Below are 14,244 nucleotides of genomic sequence, written 5' to 3'. Positions count from 1 at the left end.
GTTTTCTCTCTAAACCTTGGGTTTATAGAGGCTGTTTTAAATGCGTGTGTGTGTGTGCGTGTGCGCGCACGTGTGTGTGTGTGTGTGTGTGTGTGTGTGTGTGTGTGTGTGTGTGTGTGTGTGTGCGTGTGCGCGCACGTGTGTGTGTGTGTGTGTGCTCTGTGGAGGTCATGTTGGCTGATGCCCGAGCGACCCGTTTTTTCACCGGCCACCGTCTCATTTTCCCGTCACCACAGCGGCCCCGCAGGCTTCGCATTCATAATTATGACAGAAAATGAGATTGAAGTTTTCTGCTCACTCATATGATTAAGGGACTAATTGATACCAAGATTAATCATAAAACTGTTTCCACCAATCGCCACAGAGAGATGCTCAAATCCTCACAGGCTTATCTGCCTGTCCCTGAAATTAATTTTCAATATCAGTTTTTATTTTTTATTTTTTCCCCGCTCTCTCCTGTAAGTACAGACTAAATGGTACCGACTCTTGTTTGGCTCTAATCTGTTCAAATGACTTTGTATTAATTGTGCATTCAGAAAAGTAATTTATGTTGCATATTCGATGCACTTCAGATTGATCGCACTCTCTTATGTACCGTAATTGCTCCAGCCTTTAACGGATTTTTAAGTTTAGCTGTTCGGTCTGACAAAGGGTGGGAAGAATCAGAAAAGTGTGTGTTTTCAGGTCTTGAGAAGTTGCACCAAATGCCTTCAGAAAATGGAAAATAATTCTGACGATTGTGTTGTTCTGCGAACAGAAACCTCTGGATGCTGCATCGGGCAGAGTTAGCAGGGTCAGGGTGAGGAGAAGCCGAACTGGGACAGGATTTGGAAACTAGCAATAGCTGTAATCTCTGTATGTGAAACAGCAGTTACTACAGCTGTTTGTAACAGGCTGAAGTTGTTCTGTAGTAATTTGTCCGTAACAAATAATTTGTTGAAATAAATGACCTGTGACTGACTAAAGTCTCACAAGCTGATTTTATAAAGTCTGAATTAGGGCCAAGAGGAGGTGCAGAATATCGGTTTTCTCTCATAATATTCTCAGAGTTTATAACAGGAGTTTCTGCCCAACGACGCCAACAGACTGTTATTTTTCCATCTTCAGCTGGAGTACACGGCCAGGCTCGACTTCCTGTGGCGCGTCCAGGCCAAAGAGGAGATCAACGAGATGAAGGAGCTGCGAGAACACAACGAGAACATGCTGAGGAACATCCTGCCCAGCCACGTGGCCCGACACTTCCTGGAGAAGGACCGGGACAACGAGGTCAGCACAAACCCGAGTCACAGCTTTCTCATCTGTCCTCACGGTGTCGTCTGATCGTGTCCACGGGCGGTCACGAAACATGCACGCAGCGGTCACCATGAGTACTCCGTTTGATTTATGTAATTTATTAATTTGCAAATGAATCACTATCGTGATGTAGAAACACAGCTGCAGGCACAATCCTTTATCCTTATCGATGTGTTAAAGTGGTTTTCGAATTGAGCAATAATTAACCTCATATATTCAAAAACAGAAAATCATGATGTCATTGATTTTTAAGTGTTGATCTTCACATTTTGAGGATGCGACACTGTAACTTGATGCTTTTTTCATGCCTCCGTCTGTCCATACATCTCATTTTTGTAAACGGTAAATCTCAAGAACGCCTGGAGGGAGTTTCTTAAAATTCAGTACAAATGTCCACTTGGACTCATCTCACTGATTAGATTTTGGTGGTCATAGGTTAAAGGTCAAGGTAATTGTAACCTTGCATCTGAACACAGTATGTCGCAAATATCTTGAGGAAATTTCTAATTTGGCACAAACGTTCACTAAGACTCAAGAATGAACTGATACGACTTTGATGCTTAAAGGTCATTATGATCTTGCATCCAGAAACACAGGAGACTGTTCTCTGTGAGGGATTAGCTGTCTCCAGCTCATTTAAAGTGTCAAAAACTCATTTTAAACCTGAACCAGTCAAGAGGGCAGGAAGTCAGTTTAATCTAAAAGAAAGTTCATTACAAGTTTGCTCTTATTTCTTCTAGTCTGTAGACTCATTCACCTTCGTTTTTCTCTCCCGAATATGTTTGTCTTACCTGGAAGTTTGTTTCCAGCTGGTGTAATCAGATTTTTTTGAGCAATGTTGATCTCAGCTATAAGGTTCATGAGTAAAATGTAATTAATACTCAGAAGAATAAAACCCAGAAGCAGGACTCTCTATAAACAACGCTGAATATTTTCAGTAAATCGCAACAGATCTGAACACAACAGTGACCCTGACGTTGAGTTTTTCAGCACTCAGCTCAGAGTTTTTACAAAGGAGCACCTCCTCTCACACATCTGCATGTTTCAGCTCATTTTTCACCGCAGACCAAAATTAGTCCCCAATTTGTTCCCTGAGCCTCAGTGTTCCAGCCGGTGAAGAAAAGAAAAGGCGCCGTAATTGCTTTTCAAGCGACTGTACAGAGAGAGCGAGGGGTGGGGGGGTGCTGGTGCTGGTGGGGAGGCTCACTCAGTCAGGGAGCGTTTTTATTTATTTTTTTTGCCCATATGCATTTGATTTGATTTTAATAACATGTTGTCAGCAGGCAGCAGAGAACACAGTGATTTGTCTCTCCGCTGCAGGAGTGACTCAGCGGCCTCGGCTCTGCACAGTCAAACTTTAACAGAGTTTCTCTTTCTGCTCACGTTATCTCTGCTGCCCTTTTACTTTCGTGCTTTTAATTTCCATCGGCTCAAGCGGCTCTGCACTCGTTAAAATGGCAACACGCTGCTTAACACTTCTGTGAAGCTGCTGCGTGTTTGTGCATGCTTCAGCCCATTTACTATGAAATTATAGGAACTTTTCAGATCCTTGAACGCTTTAAAATGTTGTGATTTTGCTCCCAAACAGACATTAAACCTTCAGTGAGGATTAGCACTGATGATGGGGGATCAGGTGGGGCTCCCAGTTGATGTTTCAGTTCATCATAAAGGTGTTGGATGGGGCTGAGGTCAGGAAGACCAGTTAAGTTCCTCCACACCAAACTGGGAAAACCTTTTTTTTTTTAGGGAGCTGGCTTTGTGTCACGTTGAATCTAGGATTTGTACGGTGTGAAAATTTTGTTATATAGCCCAAAACTGGACCAGACTGGTGTGCCGAATTAAATACGTATCTCAGTTACGCCATGTAAACCAACAACATAGCTATCAGCTGTGTGGTTAACCCTTTTAACCACACAGCTGATAGCTGACATCATCACTTCTGGCTCCAAAATTTCAAAATGCTGAACCAGTGGGTGATTTCAAGATAGCAACGTTTCATTCAGTCTATGATTAATATACTGATTTAATGTTCACTTTCACGTCTTTGCATGTTAACATTTGCTAATTAGCAAAATTCCACTTTTGGTGACAGGAGCTCAAAAGTCAGGCGGCGAGGTTTCATCCTTTTGGGAGTCGTGATTGTTTTAAATGAGATCTTTGAGATTAATTACACCTTAAAAAGTGAAAAGTTGATCATCAGATGGTGACTGATAACTTCAGCGTACGCCGCTAATGAGCTGCCAGCAATTAAGATGAAAGATGAGATGACTTTGGGATAAATCCATTTAAAAATCCATCAGCAGGGTTTGACATTAGTTCACACAAAACAAACTAAAGTCAAATATTTATTAAAAGGTGACAAGAAAATGGCTTCATCGCCGTCTTTCTCACTTTGTCCCGCTGCATTCTTCTCGTACGCCAGCTGGGTAACGACTGATTGTGCCGGTCGGCGGAGCGGACGGTTATCACACGCCAGAGTCAAATCACCGTATTGTCCTCTTCTGTCCTCGTTGGGCTCCTTCATTATCGTCTCCTCCAATCTTCTGTTGCCTCCCGAACAAAAGGCGAGCGGCGGATGAATTATGAATGTCAGTTGAGGAGAGCTGATATCATTCGGCTCCCATGCCTGTTCCTAATTAAAAAGGACACGATTAAAAATGCATCCATTAGGAAAGGTTGGGTCCTGATCGCTTGTTCCATTATTAAACAGGCTGATTATTGTTCTGTGATTTAGACGCTGCAGCACTGGGTCATTAATAGGCTCCTGAAGAGGTGCTGATGATGTGTGGAATTAATCAGGTGACAGGAAGCTGAGCGTCATTTATATCATCATTTTCATTTTTAGGCTTTTTTTTTCTCTTTTTTTTGGTAGTTTTCATGTGCAGCAGCGTCGCGCTCAAGGACAAACATCCTGTGATTTGTTAAAGATTGATGTTTCTCCTGTGCTTGTGTGACGGGCTGGTGCTTCAGATTTAAATGAGACGTGTGTGTTAAAGCAGAGAAATGAGGCTCGTGTTGCTGCAGAAATGTGTTGCACTTTGTCTTCCTCAGTCCAATGCAGTATTTTTTTTTCCAAATCTTTTTTGTGGAAACAATTTAGATGATTCCTTTTAAGCATAAGACAAAAATTTTAGAAAGTGTTTTGTATTAAATGTTTTAGATGGGAAAGTCTTGGAAAAAACAACCTGATTGTCATGTTGTCGCCATTGTGACTTTCTGAAGAAACACCCATGTTTGGAGGCCGGAAAATAGCACCGGGTTGCTAAAAAACACATATTTTGGAGTAAAAAGGTGCTGCAAAAACAGCCACAGGTCCTTGATGAACACCCATGCCTGGGGGCAGGAAAAACAGCCACAGGTTGCTCATAAACACCAGCAATTAGGAACTAAAAATCTGGTGGAAAGACAGCCACAGATCCCTGAATAGCATCTATGTTTGAGCCATGGGTCAATAAAAAAAAACATCTTTTGGGGGTAAAAAGCAATCGGAAAAACTGCCACTAAAAACACCAAATAACTGAGAGCTAGAATCTGCTGCACCAACATTTGGTAACTAAAAATCTGCTGGAGAAACTGCTTTGGGTCACTAAGAAACACCCACATTTTAGACCTAAAAAAATGCTGGAAAATCAACCATGGGTCACTAAAACATACCAACATTTGGGGATTAAAAACGCGCTTGAAAAGCAGGCACAGGGCTTAAAAACAACCTCATTGTTTGTTGGTCTCAGACGTTGGTCTGCAGCTTGGCAGGTATCTTGCCTGAATGTCTCGCCAACCAGCATCACCTCCTCATCCTGATGACGACATCAGCTTATATTTTACGTCACTTTAGAAACATTTAACGTGAAACATGAAAATATAAGTCATTGTTAAAATGTTAACTTCAAAAGCGCTTCACAGTCATGTGACCACGACAGAAAACAACTCAAAGTTACCTGTAAATGTTGGAAACGCTGACTGATCAATCAAAAAAATAATTAGGTAACGTTGGCTCATTAAACAAGTTTCGAACTGATGTGAGTCATATGCTGCAGCCTTCACATTCAGACCCGAAAAATCCACGATGCACTGACGCCGTTCTGGAGCCTCGTGGTGCAGCACATTACTAACATAATAACACATTTTGGGCTTATGTTTGTATCCACCTGTCCATGCAGTGTAGAGAACGTCTCCTAACGAGGCTTCGCCTTTAGGATGAAACCCCGAATCAGCCTCACAACACAAACAGACGTGATCCTAAAGAGAGAAATTCAATTAGTTTCACTTTCACCAACTTTCACTTTGAAGCTCTGACATTTGACTGAGCTCATTAAGAGTGTATAATGTCAGCGAGGAGGTCACTATGAAGGAGGAGGCTGATTTTCATAAGTGTAATTAATTTGAAAAGTCAAGCAGAATACACACACACACACACACACACACGAGCCTGACATCTGACTTCTTAATTATTTATACATTATGTTTACCAGCCTATTACTGAAATATTCCCACTATTACATGATGAATTGCTCCGTGTGACATAAGTATGTGAGAGCATGTTTCCTGTCAGCCGGCCTGCGGCTCTGTGGTCACGTGCCAACATTGCCCCCTAGTGGTGGAGGCTGTGTGATGCAGCTGCAGCCTCACCTGCTCCATGATCGTCAGGTTCTGGTGCAGATGTGAGAATTTATTTTTCAAGCATTTCTTAATATTTATTTTATGTCTCTTTTATTTGTACGTGTTGAAATCAAATAAATTACGTAAAAAAACCCAAAAAACTTCAAATCATAACAGTAAGCAAACTGCTGGGATAGAAAAAAAATCAGTATGAGGTAATAACGTGAAAAGTTTCTTACCCTTTGAACCCTGAGCAAATGTATGGGTTTTCTTAAAAAAATATGGGAAGAAGGCAATGAGCAACTTAAAGAGAAATGACCTAAAAAAAAATAGCAAGCAATGAATAAAAAGTTACATGAAAATCACCTGAAAAAAAACAAAAAAGAAAAGAAAAAATTGACATGAAAATGACATTTTTAAAGTGTGAAAAATAAAATAAAATAATAAATATATTAAAATTATTTACTTTTGTAACATAATTTTAAATAAATAATTATAATTGATAATATCTAATAATATCTGCGTGTCCGTCCATCCATCTACAGCTAATTTTTAAGTGACTTTGTTGTTACCTTTAATATTATTTCCTCTATAATTTTCTTGGCATTTTTTTGTCAAGTAGCTCTTTGCCCTTTTCCCATGTTTTCAAAAGAAATCAAACGAGTGTTCTCAGGTTTGTGAAATGCGTCTGCACAACAAAACTGATGTCGAACCAGTTTAAAGATTTAAACAAGAACATTTTCTTGTTGTAACATGAAAATATCTTATAAGAATGTGAAAAACATTTTGTTGCATTTGTTGCAAGAAACAGTGATCCTTTTATTCTGTGAAAATCACAATCATGAAAGCTCGCATGAACAGAAGAAAAAGATTTATTTTTATTATTATTTTGCATTTCCATAAGAACAATGTGACAGTACGAGTTGAACGTGTGACGTGTGTCTCCACAGGAGCTGTACTCGCAGTCCTACGACGCAGTGGGCGTGATGTTTGCATCCATCCCGGGCTTCGCTGACTTCTATTCCCAGACTGAGATGAATAACCAGGGAGTCGAGTGCCTCAGGCTCCTCAACGAAATTATTGCAGACTTTGACGAGGTGAGACTGCAGACTTTGAAGTGCACCCACTTCCACTTCAGCCCAACTTTTGAACATGCAGGGGACGGCATCAGCACGGTCCGCTTTTGATTAAAACTTCCAGCTTATTCCTCAGAACACTTGAGAAGCGATTAATGCAAAGACTGAATCAACAGGGGAGCCGACGTCTGCAGGTTATCAGAAAGTATTTATCTCAGACAGAAAGACTCCAGAAGAGACTAAACACCGCTGTAAAATACAGCACAGAGACGACTCCGGGTACGAGCGTCACGACTCACTGAAGGATTTGCTTTGAGGTCGTTGTGGTGGTAGAACTGTGGTGTGTCAGCTCAGGATTCCCTCCAAAAATCTGTTCCTTTTTAGAAAGTTTTCTCACAGATGAAAGAAAATAAGTTCAAAGCAAACTGAAATAGAAAATCCTCCTGTCTGAGCCACAACAGCAGAACTGCAGAGATAAAAGAGTACAATACTTTATCCTTTTATAAAATGAAGAAAACTCCGTCCATCCGTCCGTCCATCCGTCCGTCCATCCGTCCGTCTGTTTCGTTTTTTCTCCTCAGTTAATTGCCCAACCACTCTGAAAGTGAAAATTGAGAACTGAGAATGCAGCATGTATTTATATGCCAACTTGGTAAAAATGACGTCATCAGGTGGAAAATAGTAAAAATTACAAATTCCAAGGTAAAAGCCCAGAATGACATGTTCAAGCATGCATGTTCAAGAATTTCAGTTTGATTTGTTTTGTAAATTAACTCATCAGTATGAATGTAACAGATGTGCTTATTTAGTGTATTTCAGACTTATTGTAGGAGCTGAGCTGGAAATTTCGATTAAACAGAAATACATAATCTTGCCAAAATGTTTGCCATACGCATGAACACAGCCAAAATTACCAAAACATGAAGGATGACAAATGTGTAAAATGCACCAAACAGTCACGAGAGGGTTAAATTCAGGATTAAAATTTCTGGAAAATATACCGGCTAGTACCGTTCCGACTGCACAAACTGAACTGTTTCACATTAAAAGTGTCCTGATTTCTGACACTGGCACAAAAAAAGTCCGATTTTAGAGTAAACGTATGCAACACGCTTCCTGACGCCCCCTAAAGCTCCTGCACGTCTCAGGACTGTTGGTCCTCATCGAGCCTCCAAACTGAGTTTTTGACAGACAATGTCAAAGTGTCCTAATACAGAGACAGGCGGACACCAGCTGAGCTCTCCGCTGCCTCGGGCCACACTCCTCACTTCCTCCCCGAACACGAACAGACTTCTCTTCTCTCCATCAGAGGAGCTCGTCTGCAGACAGACACGGAGGAAGACAGCAGAGCGGCTCACGATGTTAGCAGATGATGATGAGACCAGAGGACAGTCAGCAAAATCATTAATCACACATAAAACTATGTTTTCCATGACAATTAATCGTACCTTTCATGCTGTTTTGAAACATTTATGCAGTTTCAGAAGGTGCTACCTTAGTGCTCCTGCTGAGTATTTGAATTAAATTAAAAAGAAACGATATCCCCAGCTAGAAATGTTTGGTTCTAAAAACGTTCTGAGAATGGTACAACGTAATGTTTTAGTGACATTTTCACTGGCAAGTTTTCTTTTAGTTCCCTGAATGTTCCTCTTAAAGTTAGGAGCACATTCTCTATAAACATCAAAAAATGTTAACGCTTTTTGATATTAACATATCACATTACATCACGTGTTCTGAATGTTGCTTTGAAAATGTTCTTCCTGTGTTCTCACGTAACATTTTGTCAAAATTCTTGAGCCCTGAAAATGATTCAAAGTTGGACTTCCTGTGCTGCAAAGAAGCCCAGACAGAAAGATTTTAAAACAAATGAGTTTTTTTGATGAAATGTACAGAAGTGTTGGTTACAAAGCAGAAGGCGAGAACACGTGTAACACTGATCACATGCTGGCATCATGTCCTCAGTGAAGGAAACGCTTGTCTCTTTATCTCTTGTCACAGTTGCTCGGTGAGGATCGTTTCCAGGACATCGAGAAGATCAAGACGATTGGCAGCACCTACATGGCCGTCTCTGGTCTGTCGCCGGAAAAACAGGTGAGATCCTCCAGGTGTCATCTGAGCTCAGATCAGTCAGTCGGTTACCTGCACGGTGAAGGGGAGCTACAGTTAGAGCTCGATTGGGCCCTTTAATTGGACTGCTGTCCTTGTCCCAGTATCCAAGCACTGAGAGAGAATCCATTTAGGCCACTGTAAGTTGAGATATGCCCCCTTTCAGCTACGCTGTAAAATCTGACAAGTTAAGTTTACTTAAAATTTGCTGTATTCACATAAAGTCTTTACTACAGTGGATTGTTGATATGTGTCTAGGTGAGTATAAGTATTTATAATGCTTCATTAGTCCTATTGGGCAAGCTCTAGTTTATAACTAGTCAGGAGCATCCAAAAGACCTTTGCCAATTTAAATTCATTGTAAGTCACATCTATAGTGTTTTATGACTGTTTATATAGGGCATTAGGAGGCATTTTCTTACAACTTAAACTTTTCTTAAACAAAATTCTTTCCAAAATTAGGAAAAGGTACAGCTGAGTTGGCCACTGTCATGAGTAAAAAAGCTGAAAAAGACTCACTAACTCTAGTAGCAATATGAGCAGTTAAAGTGGAAGAAAATCTAAACTCAGGAGTCAATAAATGTAACATCATGTACTTGAAAATGCACCCATAATCTTACGTCAGTGCTGTTACTTCAGGACTGTCAAAGCTGAACACTGAGCAGTGGTTTGGCTGCCAGATTGGAGACTGTTCCCTCTGACACATTCACACACTTCACAAGTCAAGGTTAAAGTTTCCAGTTTAATCTCCGACACGCTGCCCTGCAGTCCTGACGTCAGTAGAGTCCTTACGTTCGGCTGACTCAGACTCTTCTCCTCTCTGACTCCCACAGCAATGTGAAGATAAATGGGGTCACCTGTGTGCGTTGGCTGATTTCGCCATCGCGCTCAACGAGAGCATTCAGGAGATCAACAAGCACTCGTTCAACAACTTCGAGCTGCGGATCGGTAAGAGCTCAGTGTCATTCAAGGAGGACGCTCAGTTTTCTTTTTTTATTCATTTTTATTATTATTTCTTCTGATTTCAGTTTGCCTGCCAACTCATCTCATCATAATTCTTTGAAAAACAACAAGACCTCAGAGCTCAAGATGTTGAGAAACAGACATTTAGTATTTTGTTTGACAATAATTTTACATTTTCTATGAATCAATCAGTCAGCTGTTCTCATTTACTGTTTAATCTCCTCAATTCTCAGTTAGACATGATGCATATAATACAATAACAGGGTTCCAACACCCAAATCTTTGTCTTTATTTGACAGGAGTGAGACATGTTGGTATTGTTACATTTAAATAAATTGCAATGAATGCATTGTCTATAGGACGTCTAACATAGCTAATTTGCAGACCTGTCTATGGTGAGGTAAAACACAAAATGCAACACTCTGAAAAGGGCAAAGAAACTAACAACAGCAAAAAAATAACATGAACACAAACTGCGAACAGTGCCTGAAACAGCAATAAAAAAAATACAGTGATTCCAGGTGTAATACGGATCACCAAAACGAGTTTCCAGAGTGACTGCGCGTCCTGTGTGTCTCTGGCAGGTATGGCCCATGGCTCGGTGGTGGCAGGTGTGATTGGTGCCAAGAAGCCTCAGTACGACATTTGGGGGAAGACGGTGAACCTCGCCAGCCGGATGGACAGCACGGGGGTCAGCGGCAAGATCCAGGTACCGGAGGAGACCTACCTGATCCTGAAGGAGCGTGGCTTTGCCTTCGAGTACCGCGGCGAGATCTACGTGAAGGGCATCAGCGAGCAGGAGGGCAAGATCCGAACGCACTTCCTGCTGGGCCGCGTGCAACCGAACCCCCTCATCCTGCAGCCGCGTAAATTCACCGGCCAGTACTCGCTGGCGGCCGTGGTGCTCGGCCTGGTGCAGTCGCTCAACAGGCAGAAGCAGAAGCAGATCCTCAACGAGAACAACAACTCGGGCATCATGAAGGGGCACCACCACTACAACCGGAGGACGTTGTTAGCGCCCGGTAGCTCCGAGGTGGGAGGAGGGCATCACACGGAAGCAGCTGATAAGACTGAGCTGTCCTGAAGAGCAGACTGGAGTTTTAGTTCCACTCAGATTTCTCAGAGTCAGAGCAGCTCCTCGCGAAAAAATCATCCCAGTGGTTGAGTTAAACTTCAGTGCGTGCAGCTTTTTGAGGTGGAAGGTAGAAGTTCTTCAGGAGTCCATGCAACTTTGGCATTTGAGTACTGAAAGCTTTGCTTGATTCAAGACCTGTAGATCTGAGGACGTATCCACAAACCTTCTGAGAACAGAGAGCTCCTAACTTACACTAAAAATTAACTTAGTGATTTTGGAAAAATCTCCAAAGCAACCCCCAGCAAGGAGGGTGCGATTGACCCCGTTGTTATTCATGATCCACTCTTTTAAAAGGTGTGATTGGTTGTCATAGATGCTATGCAATCCTGTTGAGCCTGCAAGGTGTGGACACCCAGTTGAAATAAAATGAACTGCGTCACAATATTAGACAGTCAAAGCAGTTTTCCAGTAGCCAGGTTTATTAGTTTGTGGTCACTTTATATCTGGCGTTATTGCGTTGGGTGAGAGATTTGAGCTTACCTCTTAAACGACAAACGTAATCCCTGCACCATCCGATCTGTTTCATTTCAGTCAGAATGTTAACATAATGTTGGAAAATGTGAAATTATTGTGTTAGTCCGACTTAAACTAGACTTTTAAATTACATCTAAACATGTTAGTCCGACTGAAGTTGAATTTCTCAAAGTCGGACCTCGATGATGCAGTTGGGGGTTGACTTACTCTTTAATGTACACGCTTGAATCGAACCTGATCTGGCCTTGGTGTTCCTGCATATGCTCCGTAAGTCCGGGCTTTGACCTGAAAGTTGAACAGCATAAATTTGTACAAGAAAGCCAGTAAAAAAACAGAAGGATAAGAAAACAAAACAAGACATAACTAATAATTCGTAATTCAACTTGCTCGGTTTGTGACGTAATAGGTCGACAGAAAGGACTAGCAACTAGCTGAAATGGTGCATGTCGCCACCTACTGTGGAGGAATCAGACATACTTTAGTCAATGAATTCATTCTCCCTTGATGCTTGTATACTGTGACAAGGACAGCAGTCCCGTTGAAACGCCTAATCGAGCTTTAACCATGCGTGTGACGTACTTACTGTCATCCAGCGTTTGGAGAAGTTTCTCTTCTTTTTTATCTCCTCTGCTTAAAAGACTCTTGAAAGTTCCTTTCTAAACTCATAACAGTTTTTCACCTTAAAAGCTCTCTTAAGGGCTAAGACACAGTGTGATTAACTTTTATCTTCACCAAGATCTTGTTTCAACTTCAAAGGGAAATTCTTGGAAGACATCAAAAGAATTTTCTTCAAGTTTCGTCACTAGAGGCAACTCTTTGTAATAGAGAGCGTTGTGAATATGACCCCCGGTGTTTTGCTCAGTGACGGCTGTTTCTCTGGTTGGAACAGCAGTTTACCCTTCAGAGCTTTATAGGAGGGATTAATAAAAGGATCCTGTACTGGAGACAGAATTCAATCCAAACAAAAATGGTAAGACGTGTGAATGAGACAGATGCAGCTTCTTGGAGTTCATTGTTAGGTTCCAACAAACCCTTTCAAACCAGACCCAAAAAGCTCATTTGTGGTTCTACGATGATAGCTGTAAACATCGCTACAGGTTCACGCAGAAAAAGGGTTTTATCGGACGCGAAGGATGCTCCCAAATCCCGAAACCTTGGTCCTATTTCACAAAAGTTGTTGCGAAAGCTGCTTACACAAAAATCGCAAATGGTGGATGGCAAATTACAGCTAAATTTGTGAAGCCTTCTGAGCACTAATATGCTCGTGCATGAGTCATAAGTGTGTTGCTTGTTTGGTGTGATTAATGATGCAAATTGCAGCTTGCATATTGCAAATTTGGTCATTCAGGCCCCTTATCAATAAACAAACTGATTGGATGATACAAATCCTGTTGTCACATAATGGACAAGGAAATACTTAAGTAATCTGAACAAGATAAAAACAAACAACCGCACATCTCTCTGTATGTTCACTTACTCGCAACACAGAGAAGCTCGTTCACTGTTTGACTGATGTTTGCACAACAATCATGGAACGCTGAGTGTACTCTGGGCACAGATGGAGCAGTAGAAAAGCAGGCAAAGTGACATTTAACCATTCATTGTGCTGGGTTTAAAAGTTTTCTTGCACTTACCTCTGCAGCAGCTGCTCCTCTTATCCATTGATCTGATCTGATCAGCTCTTACATGGTTGACAGATCAATAATCTATCCGGCGACTCTTTAAACTGTTGCTGAGATGAAACACAACTCATGACGAGTTCTGCCGAAGCTGCGCAAAAACAGACGCATTTAGAGAGGGGACACAGAACGGTGCAGAAGATCGAAGTAATTTTGTACCTGACAAGTAGTACTTTTTGGGTTTATGACTCACTGGGCAACTTTCATAGAAATCAATGTCTCCAATGCAGTATCCAGCTCCCTCTGTACATCTATGAACACAGTTCTGCCAATAATGTCACTTTTCTACTGATCTACAAGTGCCGGTAATATACCAAGAAATCCAACAGTAATGCGCCAGCAGAGGCGAGGAATAATAAACCAATAAAGGGCATTATTTAAGTGCTTCACATTAAAATAGACAGAATGGACGTGAAACAGGCCGACAACGCAGGTAAATATAAGAGACATTTAAATACAATTTAAAAACAAAAGACAAGATAAAATAGAGCACATTTAAGGCACCTTAGCTCAATATTAGCAAAATCATTTAGTCATTATATTATAGACTTTATTATAGAATCCTAGAGCCATCAATACATAAATCATAAATTATGATACAGCATTTCATAGAGTTGCAGCCAGGTGAAGTGTGAAATTTCAGTCAGAGGAGTCATAGATAGTTAAAGACTAAACTTAAGAGATACGTTTTTAGTTTTCTCCAAAATATATTTAACTTCCCAAAGCAAGGGAGCAGAAGACTGCCTGCTGAAATACACAGATGTGATCAACGTAGATTGAAAAGTTTAGAAAAATGTTTTGTGAGAAAAAAAATGTGACCTCAAAATCAAAATGTTTTGAAAACGCTGAATGTAAACTAGAAACTCTGCAGGCTGACGTTAATTCCAGGACGGGTGTAGGCAGGATATCGGGAGAAAAC

General features: G+C 41.1%; 1 protein-coding gene across 2 annotated transcripts in view; it reads left to right on the top strand.

The window, feature by feature from the left end:
* The window catches only part of adcy8 (adenylate cyclase 8 (brain)), a 101,300-nt gene extending 87,514 nt beyond the window's left edge, over positions 1-13,786 (top strand). For both annotated transcript variants that reach the window (XM_042497525.2, XM_088085924.1), the window contains 5 exons: positions 1,108-1,266; positions 6,843-6,989; positions 8,967-9,059; positions 9,908-10,022; positions 10,622-13,786. In XM_042497525.2, the coding sequence (XP_042353459.1) occupies positions 1,108-1,266; positions 6,843-6,989; positions 8,967-9,059; positions 9,908-10,022; positions 10,622-11,121 (1,014 nt within the window). In that variant the 3' untranslated portion in view covers positions 11,122-13,786. The remainder of the gene's footprint in view (positions 1-1,107; positions 1,267-6,842; positions 6,990-8,966; positions 9,060-9,907; positions 10,023-10,621) is intronic.
* The last annotated feature ends 458 nt before the right edge of the window (positions 13,787-14,244 follow it).

The sequence above is a fragment of the Plectropomus leopardus genome, chromosome 12 (genome assembly GCF_026936395.1).
Source record: "Plectropomus leopardus strain MGB_pleo_1.0 chromosome 12, ASM2693639v1, whole genome shotgun sequence".
NCBI lineage: Eukaryota > Metazoa > Chordata > Actinopteri > Perciformes > Serranidae > Plectropomus > Plectropomus leopardus.
This window is presented reverse-complemented; position numbering and strand designations above follow the sequence as displayed.